Source organism: Rhinopithecus bieti, unplaced genomic scaffold, assembly GCF_001698545.2.
Source record: "Rhinopithecus bieti isolate Rb0 unplaced genomic scaffold, ASM169854v2 scaffold_947, whole genome shotgun sequence".
NCBI lineage: Eukaryota > Metazoa > Chordata > Mammalia > Primates > Cercopithecidae > Rhinopithecus > Rhinopithecus bieti.
Window position 1 is genome coordinate 3,913,814 of NW_016803664.1, and position 13,003 is coordinate 3,926,816.

A 13,003-nucleotide genomic window follows, 5' to 3' on the forward strand; every position below is an offset into this window, starting at 1 on the left:
AAGCAAAATTAATAGACTAACAAAGAAAATAAGGGAGACGACTCAAATAAATAAAATTAGAGATTAAAAAGGAGGCATTACAACTGACAATGCAGAAATTCAAAGGCTCATTAATGGCTATTATGAGCAACTATATGTCAATAAATTGGAAAATCTAGAGGAAACAGATAAATTCCTAGACACATACATAAACCTACCAAGATTGAACCATGAAGAAATCCAAAACCTAAACAGAACAATAATAAGTAATAAGGTTGAAGCCACAACAAAAAAATTTTCCCAGTAAAGAAAAGCCCAGGACCTGATGGCTGCACTGTGAATTCTATCGAACATTTAAAGAAGAACTAATACCAAACCAACTCAAACTATTCCAAAAATTGGAGGAGGAGGGACTACTTCCAAACTCATTTTATGAGGCTAGTATTACCCTGATACCAAAACCAAAGACACATCAAGAAAAGAAAACTACGTGCCAATATCTCTAATGAATATTGATGTAAAAATCCTCAAAAATACTAACAAACAGAATTCAGTAATATATTAAAAAGATCATTTGTCATGACCATGTGGGATTTACCCCAGGGATGCAAGGACGGTTCAGCATACACAAATCAATCAATGTGATACATCATATCAACAGAATGAAGGACAAAAACCATATGATCATTTCAACTGATCCTGGAAAAGCATTTGATAAAATTCAACATCCCTTCCTGGTAAACACACTTCAAAAACTGGGTATAAAAGGAACAGACCTCAATATAATAAAAGTCATATATGACAGACCCACAGCTAGTGTAATACCGAATGGGAAAAACTGACCGTCTTTCCTTTAAGATCTGGCCTACTTTCACCACTGTTATTCAACATAGTACTGAAAGTACTAACTAGAGCAATCAGACAAGATAAAGAAATAAAGGGCATCCAAATCAGAAGGAAGAAGTCAAATTATCCTCATTTGCAGATGATACGCTCTTGTATTTGGAAAAACCGAAAGACTCCACCAAAAACTATTAGAAATGATAAACTCAGTAAAGTTGCAGGATACAAGATCAACATACAAAAATCAGTAGTGTTTCTGTATGTCAACAATCTGAAAAAGAAATTAAAAAGTAACCCCATTTACAACAGCCACAAATAAAATACCTAGGACTTAATATAACCAAATCAGTAGAATATCTCTACAACAAAAACTGTAAAACATCAATGAAAGAATTTGAAGAGGACACCAAAAAATGGAAAGATATTCCATGTTCATGGATTAGAAAAATCAATATTGTTAAAATATTCATACTACCCAAAGCAATCTACAGATTCAATGCAACCCCTTGCAAAATACCAATCACATTTTCACAGAAGCAGAAAAAACAATCCTAAAATTTATGTGGAACCACAACAGACTCAGAATAGCCAATGCTACCCTAAGCAAAAAGAACAAAACTGGAGAAATCACATTACCTGGCTTCAAATTATACTATGGTGCTATAGTAACCAAAACATCAGAGTGCTGGCATAAAAACAGACACACACACCAATGGAACAGAATAGAGAAAATCCAGAAACAAATCCACACACCTACAGTGAACTCATTTTTGACAAGGTTGCCAAGAACATACACAAAGGGAAAACGGAATATCCACATGCAGAAGAATGAGACTAGACCCCTACCTCTTGCCATATACAAATATCAAATCAAAATGGATTAAATACTTAAATCTAAGATCTCAAAACGATGAAATTACTATAAGAAAACATTGAGGAAACTCTCCAGGACATTGGAGACAAAGATTTCTTCAGTAATACCCCACAAGCAAAGATCACCAAAGCAAAAATGGACAAAAGGGATCAAATAAAGTTAAAAAGCTTTTGCACAGAGAAGGAAACAATAAAGAGACAGCCCACAGAATGGGAGAAAATATTTGCAAACTACGCATCGACAAGGGAATACAAGGCAGAAAATATAAGGAGATCAAACAACACTATAGGAAAAAAAACTAATAATCCAATTTAAAAATGAGCAAAAGATGTGAATAGACATTTCTCAAGAAAAACATACAAATGGCAAACAGGCATTAAAAAGATGTTCAACATCATTGATCATCAGAGAAATGCAGCAAATCAAAACTACAATATCATCTCAACTCTGATAAAATGGCTTATATCCAAAAGACAGGCAATAACAAGTGCTGGTGAGGATGTAGAGAAACGGAACCCTGGTACACTGTGGGTGGGAATGTAAATTAGTACAACCACAAAGGAAATAGTTGGGAGGTTCCTCAAAAAACTAAAGTTACCATATCATCCAACAATCCCACTGCTGCGTATAGGTCCAAAAGAGGGGAAATCAATACATCAAAGAGATATCTGCACTTCCATGTTTGTTGCAGCACTGTTCACAATAGCCAAGATCTGGAAGCAACCAAAGTGTCCACGAACAGATGAATGGATAAATAAAATGTGGTACATATACACAATGGAGTACTATTCAGCCACAAAAAACAATGAGGCCCTGTCACTTGCAACAACATGGATGTAACTGGAGGTCATTGAGTGAAATAAGTCAGGCACAGAAAGACAAACTTCACATGTTCTCACTTATTTGTGGGATCTGAAAATCCAAACAACTTAACATATGGAGATAGAGAGTTGAAGAATGGTTATCAGAGACTGGGAAGGGTAGTGGGGGATGCAGGGGTGGGAGACAAGGATGGTTAATGGGTACAAAAAATATAGTTAGAAAGAATGAATAGTACCTAGTATTTCATAGCACAACATGTTTATTATAGTCAAAATAATTTAATTGTACATTTTAAATTAACTAAAAGAGTATAACTGGATTTTTTGTAACACAAAAGATAAATAGTTGAGGGGATGGATACCCCATTTTCCATGATGTGATTATTATACAATGCATGCCTGTATCCAAATATCTCATTTACCCCATAAACACTTACTATGTAATCACAAACATTAAAAAATTTAAAAGAGAAAGTGAGTAAACAAAATTAAATATGAGAAACCTTATATTGTTCACTTCTGCAGGGGTAGGAATCCACTCCCCAACCCCTTTCCTAGCTTGTCCGTATTCTGTTCTGTTTTTTATTTGCAGGGGGAGTTGTTTTTTTTTTTTTTTTTTTTTTTTTGAGACGGAGTCTCACTCTGTCGCCCAGGCTGGAGTGCAGTGGCCAGATCTCACCTCACTGCAAGCTCCGCCTCCCGGGTTTATGCCATTCTCCGGCCTCAGCCTCCTGAGTAGCTAGGACTACAGGCGCCCGCTACCACGCTCGGCTAGTTTTTTGTATTTTTTAGTACAGACGGGGTTTCACCGTGTTAGCCAGGATGGTCTCCATCTCCTGACCTCGTGATCCACCCGTCTCGGCCTCCCAAAGTGCTGGGATTACAGGCGTGAGCCACGGCGCCCAGCCAAGGGGAGATTCTTTTTATGGGGCTCTCTGAGCAGAAAACGTAAGGAATCCATCATCTACTATAAAGTGGGGTCCTTTTGTACAAGTATTTTCCTGCTCTTCAGACACTGGCAAAAACTAAAAGATGAAATAAAAATATTTTAGTAAAACATTTAATTATAAATTAGTAAAACATAATTATAAATTTAATTATAAATATTTTAGTAAAACATCTACTTATAAATTATAAAATACAAATCTGTAACCATTATCAAAACACATTACTTGAAATGTTATATATTATACATTTCTTATTCCTAAACTAACAAATAATTGTAGATTTGTATAAGGCATTAAGATAAAATACTGCCTAGGTTTCCTTCCCTGCTTCCATCAACTCTATTGTGGGGGACAGGGAGGATAGAAAGTAAGAATCAAAATTAGGTAAGAACTGGTAAAAGTTTTAAAGTAGACTCTACTCCTCTAAGGAGAGTCACTCCTATCAATTAATAATGAGAATTTATAATGAGAATTTAGATGACTGGAGCATCTAAATGGAAAGTACTTTTTCAGTGGCTTTTAGAAAATGTGTGCTTACTAAAAACATATACATATACACATTCCTATACCTGTGCATACACATTCATGTTCAGTTTGTAATAATTCATTGAACTGAACACACATGTTTGGCTAGTTTTTTGTATATATGTCATATATCAAATGAAAAAGATAAAAAACTAGCATTTATATGGAATTATTAATAATTGTACATTTACTTACTATTATTTCCTTAGCTTGTCGAACCACATCAGCTGTTTTTGCCTGTAATTCTGCATTTAAACGCCTAAAAGCAGAAAATAATTGGGATATACTGAAGATCCTAACAAAAATAAAAATTAAACTTCAGCAGTTACACATTATCAAGTGAGCTAATCAACAAATGCCAAAATATACATATGGCATTCTTACTCTAAAATGAACACAGCCATTAAGAATTTATCCTCAACTCCCCATGATTCCTCCTTCCTTGTGGTAGGACCTCAAACACTAAGTGTTAGCCTTTCTGTGGCCCTCTATTAATTTCAAGTGAAGTAACTTACTTAATATATTTGGGAAGAATAAGCTGGGTGAGTTCAACAGAGTTGTTGTTAGCCTACCTGTAAAGAATACAAGTTCTAATCTTGCTTCTCCAGAGACAGGCCCTGTTCTAATTGTGGGCAGAAGTGGGCAGGGTATGAGGGAGACCTGCTCTGGTTTGGGGTGTTGCTTTAACTGGGGAGCTAAATGTGAGGTTTAGTGAGCAGCACACCAGCTGAGGTGTGAGGTGGCTCATACCTCAGCTACACACTTTAACATCAAGCTTCCTTGGAAATAAAGGTGACTATCTTGACCTCAACCTGTCACTCCTTTTTTAATTATGATTTTTCATTCTACCTAGAATCTAGCAAGAAAAGGAATACTATTTACTTGGTTCTATATTAAGACTGCAAGAATGACATTATTATTGAAAGAAATTGTTTTAAAGGAAAACTGCCCATAATCCTACCACCACCATCCATTTTATTTTAATATTCCCTTCCAATTTTCATCTATAGCATATACACAATTTTGTACTGTTTGCCCACAGCAATATAAAAGGAATATCTATCTCCATGTAATCTTTATAAGCATGTTAAACGGCTATACAATTCAATAAATTGCAATGAACATAATGTACTGAACTCTGTCCCTATTGTTAAGTCCCCTTTTCACTTTTAAAGGTTAACACCATAATAAACATACTCAAAAGCATATAACTTTTTTCTCCTGTTGAAATGTCACATTTCTAGACCACCTAGGATCTTCTGAGATTATGTGAAGGAGACATGATAAGGATTTGAAAAATTAGTTATCTTGTTTTTCTTAGACATATGATTCACAAGTAACACAAAACACAACCTCCAGCCCAAGGAAAAAAAAAAAGAGGGAGATCAGTACCATATCCTTTAACAGTCTGAAGCTTTAAGAAATATTTTCATATCTTAGGATTACGTGGTCACAAGAAAAATATCGAAGAAAGACTTAAAGCTGCCTTTAAAGTGCCATTACCTGATTTTTCAAATTTCCCTAACAAGGACTAGATCACAAGGACTTAAATGGAAGTTTCCAATTAATATAGTGGACCAAGATGACTGAGAAGACTATTCTACTCTAAATCCATGGACATGCCAGATAAAATGTAATGGAGGAAATATTGCTAAGCTCAAACTCAGGCAAGGGAAATGCCCTGGCACTAAGAATAAAGCAGCAATTCAAAGTGAGAGCAACAAACAGGAACAGAAGCCAAAATAGCTTAAAAGCTAGAAGCTGATGCATGTGAGTCATGAAGGGATACACCTGTGAAACACAGGCTACAAAAATTCTACCCACAGCCTTAGGTGAGCAGAAATGAAACTAGAACCATGGGTAGAAAAATATTCTCTTGCGAGTAATTAAAACAAACAAGAGGGAAGTCCAAATTCATCTTACCTAGATGATACATGCCAAAACTTTAAAATAGAAGAAAGCTGATGTGGAATCAATGAAAACTTGAAACTAGCAAAGGTAAATTGAAAACCACCCTATAGGGACATTTACTCATCTAGAATATATAGGACTCTCTCAAAAAGCAAACTGCTAATGATGATTTCAAAAAGGTAACAAATTGCGTAAACAAACAAGCTGCGGAAAGAAAGAATCAGCAGATGTGAGGAAAGGGAAAATTTCTACTATAAGAAGAAGAGATAATATAACAATTCAAAAAAGATTTTTAAATTAGCATTAATTTGTAAAAAAAAATGCTCACAGAAAAAAACATTAGGCAAGAGCCAATTTTATCACAAAAAAAGTTGAATTTGAAAAAGATCGAAATAATAAATTACACAAATGAAAAACACAGTCACTGAAATTAAGAAGAACTCAAGGAAATTTGACGGATATATTGAACAATATAATGGACATAGAAGGAATGAGTGAATTAGAAGGCAGATATAAAGAAATCACCTACAAGGAGATACAGAAAACAAGGGGATAAAAACACAAAAGACAGGTTAACATCCATTGAAGACAGATGTTCTGTACCTACTATAACAGAAGTTATAGAAAGAAATCCCAGAGAGGCCCAGGCGTAGTGGCTCACATCTGTAATCCCAGCACTTTGGGAGCTGGAGGAGGGAGGATCACTTGAGGCCAGGAGACCAGCCTGGCCAACGTGGTGAAACCCTGGCTCTACTAAAAACACACAAATTAGCCAGGTGTGGTGCTGCATGCCTGTAATCTCAGCTACTCAGGAGGCTGAGGCACAAGAATTGCTTGAACCTGGGAGGCGGAGACTGCAGTGAGCCAAGATCATGCCACTGCACTCCAGCCTGGGCAACAGAGTGAGACTCTGTCTCCAAAAAAGAAAAAAAGAAATCCCAAGAGGAGTGAATGACAGTATTTCAAGAGCTAATGCTGAGAATTTCCCAAACTGAAGACATGGATCTCATGAAGAATAAAGAAAAGAAATCCACCTGTGTATACATCACAGTGAAAGTACAGAATTTTAAAGATAAAGAGAGTACTCCCTAAACTACCAAATCATTATTTTAAAAGAACAGAGAAAAATAGTCTAATAGCATAATTATCTAAAAAGCTGACAGCAGATGGCTCATTAACACTTTCAACATTGTAACATTTATATTGTCTGTTGACAATATAAGGATATCTTTAACCGGCTGAGAAGGAAAAGTTGGCCATCTAGAACTATGTTCAGATAAACTGTCATTGAAGAATAAGTGCAAAGTAACAATTTTCAAAAAGACTGGAGAGTTTAAGACTCAGGTTTTCACAGAAAATAACGAAGGGTCTACACTTCAGGAAGCAAGAAACTGAATCTGGAAAAAAGGAATCATGAAGATATCAGAAAACATGATAAATCTAAATTAGTACAGACTATAAAAATACATTGATGATTAACTGGGTGTGGGTGTATTCAAAACAACAAAGTAAAATATTATCTAACTTAACAGACAGAGGAAACCAAGTTAAAGAATTCTAACATCTTTCCAAACCAGTAAAAATAAAGACATAATGAAAACCCATTCAATCCAGCAGAAGACAGACAAGAACCAAAGACACGACATAATAGAAAACATAAAAAATAAGGTGGCTAAGACAACTTCAAGTTATGTAATAATGTAAAGAAATTAAATTCACTTATTATCAGGCAGAAATTAGACTGGTTATAAAAAGAATGCTCTTACTGATAAATGACATACAAAGTTTGAAAATAGAGGGATGAAGAAAGATATAACAGACACTGCACAATAATGAAAGGAATCAAGGAGATTTCAATAAGTCAAATAAGACACTCCCAAACAAAAATGGCCACAATCATAAGGATTTTTTTAAACTATAATTATAATTGATGATTTTTAATACACTTCTAACAGAAACCAATAAAGCTGCAACAAAAAAAGGCAAGGATACCGATGTCATGAAGAACAAATATAGAACAGATTAGACAACAAATAATGAATACATTTTCTATCAAAGAACACATAGAACTTCTACAAAAAGTGAACATGCACTTGGCCACAAATAAGTCTCAATACATTTAAAAACTTAATATATCAATTCTCTAATCATAATGAAATTTAAAATAAACTAGGCTGGGCCTGTAATCCCAGCACTTTGGGAGGTCGAGGCTGGTGGATCATTTGAGTCCAAGAGTTAAAGACTAGCCTGGGCAACATGGCGAAGCCCAGTCGCTACAAAAAATATAATACAAAAATAAGCTGGGCATGGTAGCACATGCCTGTAGTCCCAGCTACTCAGGAGCCTGGGAGGTGAAGGTTGCAGTGGGCTGAGATCACACTGATTGCACTTCAGTCTGGGCAACAGAGTGAGACTCCGTCTCAAAAAAAAAAAAAAATTAGCATGGCATGGTGGCATGCGCCTGTAGTCCCAGCTCCTCAGGAGGTTGGGGTGGGAGAACTCTTAAGCCCAGGAGGTCAAAGCTGCAGTGAGCCATAATCACACCACTGCACTCCAGCCTGGACATCAGAGCAAGACTTGTCACATACATACTTAGAAAAATAAAAACTAGACAACAGTAAACAAACAACCCTATGTGCTTGCAAACTAAAAAACACACTTCTAAAAATTACTATGAAAATCATATACTATTTAGAACTAAATAACCATAAAAGAAATATACATCAAAACAAGTCCTGGAATATAGTTAACCTATAGTTGAAGAGAAACTTAAAGACACAAATATATTTATTTAAAAATAAGAAAAACAATAAATGAGGTAAAGAAATTAAAAAACAAAAAATCAATCCACCCCAGGTAGAAGAGATCATTTGTCTTTATTTCTATAAAGATTAATGAAATTTTAAAATAGCACAGATTAGCAAGATAACCAAAGCTGGTTCTCTGGAAAGACCAATAAACAGATAAATCTCCCGAAAAAGACAAAACTAAACAATATTGGAAAGCTACCAAAAGGAGGGGTGTACATAGTTATGGATACAGTCAAGATTTCAAACATACCACCAGAGTCAGTTTATGCTAATATATTTTAAAACATACATGATATGAACACTTTTCTAGAACCAAAATTATTTTAGAAATAACGAAAACTATTCTAGAAATAGTACATCTAAATAATCATTAAAGAAGCTAAATTCAGAGACAAAAAGAATCCCCTTGAAAAAAGAACACTAGACTCAGACAGTTTCACAATTTTAATCAAAGGGCAGAAAATCTGTAATTATAAAAAGCTTCCAAGAAAAGAAACAAAAAAGGAAAACTATTTGGCTTCTTTCATGTAGCCAGAATAATATTGATACCAAAAACGGAAAGGAAAATAACTAGAAAAAAAAGTTTAACACCCATTTCACTTTTGTTCATAGATGCAAAAAACCTACACAAAATTATAGCAATCATATCTAGCAGTCTTTAAAGCAAAACAAGAAACCTGCCTTTCTAGTTCAGTATGTTAAAACATTAAAGGAGGGGAAAAGAACATACCAATACCTGAATTAATTGGGGAAAAAATAAGTTTTGATACATTTAACACTCATTCAAATTAGGAAATAAGGGGAAGAATTTTAAACATAATAAAAAGAATCTACCAAAACCCTAGGGAAAATCTCAAATGTAGTGATTATTAAAAGTGGGCTTCTCAAAATCATAAACAAGGAAGCTCACCATCACTTTTTCTATTCCATATCACACGGGAAGTCCTAAACAGAGAAACAGAGACAATGCAGGAGAATTATCAAAGGACAAAATGATCAAAATTTGCATATAATTGTCTTCATCAAAAATCCAAGGGACTTCACAGAATGAATAAGAGAGCCCAGCAGGACTGAAGATCTGTGTGTATATAAATACAGATGTAGCATCAACATCTAAAAATTCTACATTTATAACCAATTAGAAAATGTAATAGAAAAAATTCCACTTATTATATAGCAACTAATCAGTACCTTGAAGCAAATTATATATGCAAGAATTTTATGTAGTAAAATGATAAAACGCTATTAAAGGTCAAATAAAACCCAAAATGGAGAAGTATCATATTCATGGCAGATTCAATAGCATAAATAAGTCAGTTATCTGCAAATTAATCTGTAAATCCAATGTAACTGGGATTTATGAGGGGCCTTGCCCTACCAGTTATCATGTTATCTTATTGTTAGCTATCTGTATCATAATACAGGAATGAAGCTTGAAAAATCTATCCACTTGAGCGATTACCATCTTCCTTAGTCTATCCTCTTAGATAGTGATTATTTCCTCCAACAGGAGCAGAATTGCAAAGGTTTTGGATTAAGGTCCCTGAGAAGTAGCATTCTAATGATTAATGCCAAGACAACAGGTGGCAAAACAGATACCATACTGTTATTTCATATTCTTGCTTACAGGGATGGCCAGACATTTTACTCTTCTGCATGACACAGAAGTACTCTAGAAGATTCAGGTATGTAGGGAGTTATTCTGTTCATATGCTTCAGATGTGCACAACTCAAGAGTACAGAAAACAGAACAAGTAACAGCTGGCCACCATGTAATACTGTTTAGCTATCTCGTTTTATAAAACTCGTGCTAGAATAGAATAATGTTCCCTGTATAGTTCTCATTTTAAGCAGGACTATGTCCCTAACGATGCACCAGAACCAGGTGCAAAATACACTCTCAAATAACTGAACAAATAAACCTAATCCAGGTATTTAATACTATATGGTTAATCATAATGAAAATAACCGTTTTGATTCAGGCACAGCTAATAAAGAACTATATATAGAAAACAGATTAAGTTGCTTAAGTACACTTTTGAACTGGGATAATCTGCCCATTTCATAAGAGAGAAGAAGATATGATTATCTTCCTACTTGCTGTGGTAAATTGGTCGGTGTATAGTTCATCTAAACACAGTACCCTTCAGTTTTAATTTCAAATATGCTTTAATTTTAAATATAAATCATATGTAGATCATACGGTAACTCTAGTTTAACCCTCTGATACAAACTGCCAACTATTTCCAAATTTTAATCTAGTTATTTTATATTAAATTAAAAAGAAAGGGAGTTCTTAAAAGGCACTTTTTTGTAAGGGTATGTACGATGGCAAATAAAACAGGCACGGTCTCTGCCCTTAGAACTTACAGTCCAATGGAGGAGACAGACAAAAAGGAAATTCACAAATGAATTTATTGTAACAAATTATGCTAATTAGAAAGAAAAATCAGTGAGATAATGAAAAAGATCCACAAGGGAGCATACTTAGCATGGTCAAGGAAGGCCACTCACATTACAGGTTGAAGGCGTGTATGACTGCCTTCTTTCCAGAGACAGACAGAAAACCTGAGAGTTCTCAGAACCAAAAGGCCAGTGAAGCTGGCGAGTTTTAAGGTGAAAAGGGGAAGAGGGAATAAGATCAAATACTGGAGGCAGGAGGAGCCACATCGATCAGAGCTTTTGAAACGCAACAGGAAACTATTGTACAATTTTAAGCAAAGGAATGATATGATCAAATTAAAAGATTACACTGACTGCTGTGTGAAAACTTGGGGATGAGGAGTGGAATGGGCCAAGAATGAAAGCACCGTTGTCAAGATAGTTGTAATTACACCGAGAACAGATAAGAAAAGGAACATCTGAACGAGAACGGTAATTCTGACTGCAGTGGGAAGCATCCTTTCAGTTTAGAAACCAACCTAAAGGAAATTTACCCAAGGTAAACTCTATGAACTTGAAATTAAGCGAAATAACCTAAACTATCAAATGAACTATTCGTGGCAATTCCTGCTACCCGAGTAACTTTCAACAGTATCTTGCTGTTTCCTTGGGCTATATTTCAAATTAAACATGTTTACTTGGGCTAAATTTTCGCCCACTTCAAATATCTTCTAATACGCAGGCGAACTACTCAGATCAGAGATAAAAGGATCAACGGCAGGTGAACGAGATGACCAGAAGGGAATGCTGCAGAGTGAGTGGTCCCGAAGATCCAGCCAGTCTCCAGGAAAAAAAGCCTCATTTAGATGAGAGAAAGAAGGAAAAGCTCAACCGCTGAATTTCTTACTTATATTCTTCCTCCAAGGCAAGGAGGTCGGGTCCAGGTGTAGAGGGTTGCTGAACGGGTGGCGGGAGCGGAGTCCCTGGAACGCTGCTTCTCTGTAAAAGAGCCAGAGACTTTCAGAGCCAAAGTTAAAGGATGTTAGGCGTCCTAGTCGCCAGAGCCTAGATGCTCCCCAGGAGTCTGGAGTTAAACTAACCGTAAGACCCAGACTTCGCCCCGCCATCTTTGGCGACTGCGACGCGGTTACCGAGGCAACGACGCATCTTCCCGCGAGAGTTTCCACATCCCGGGCAGCCTCCCCCCACGGTCGCCTACGCCTTCCCACTCCCAAATTCTATGCGGAGAGCCGCGCGAGACTCTGGCAGCGGGCCCGGCCTTTGCTCGCACCACTCGGCACTGCCCCAGGAACCCAGGAAGTCTTCCTAACTGGAAATTCGACTTACAGCCGGTGCAAATTCTCAACTTGGGGGTTGGAGGAGTTTCAGCCCAAAGAGGCAGGTCCGTTGCTGCTACTCTGTAGAAAGCAAGCTGGTGAGGCAAGTCCCTCCCTGTTGTGCTCTTCAAACCGTTAGTGGCTAATCCGACCTTCACCCCGTTTGCTTAAAGTGAACTCTTCAGTGGTATTCAGAAGTTTTGATTTCTAATTTTTGTTTACAGCATGCATGGCTAAGACTCAGGCTCTCAAGTTAGTAAACCTAAATTCTTATTCTGGCACTGCCACTTACTAGTTATATGGCCTTGCGCAAATCACTCTATCTTGGCCACTTCATTCGTCAAATGGGAGTGAGAATAGTGCCCACTTCACAGTTATGAGAAGCAAATGAATTCGGGCTTAGGTTCATGCCCGAAACACATAAGCAGTTAATTATTTCAGTTGTTTTGGAATAAAATTGACGTCCGAAAATAAACCGTGATATGTATGGTCAACTGATCTTTAGCAAGGGTGCAGGACCATTCAATGGGAAAATCGTCTTCAACAGATGAGGAGACAACTGGATATCCAAATT

At 36.3% G+C, this 13,003-nt stretch overlaps 1 protein-coding gene across 1 annotated transcript in view; it reads right to left on the reverse strand.

The window, feature by feature from the left end:
- TEX9 (testis expressed 9) overlaps positions 1-12,256 on the reverse strand; it is a 70,944-nt gene extending 58,688 nt beyond the window's left edge. Inside the window, 3 exon segments of the mRNA XM_017847093.1 lie at positions 4,185-4,248; positions 12,000-12,091; positions 12,193-12,256. Of these exon segments, the coding sequence (XP_017702582.1) occupies positions 4,185-4,248; positions 12,000-12,091; positions 12,193-12,219 (183 nt within the window). The 5' untranslated portion in view covers positions 12,220-12,256.
- Positions 12,257-13,003: the final 747 nt, after the last annotated feature.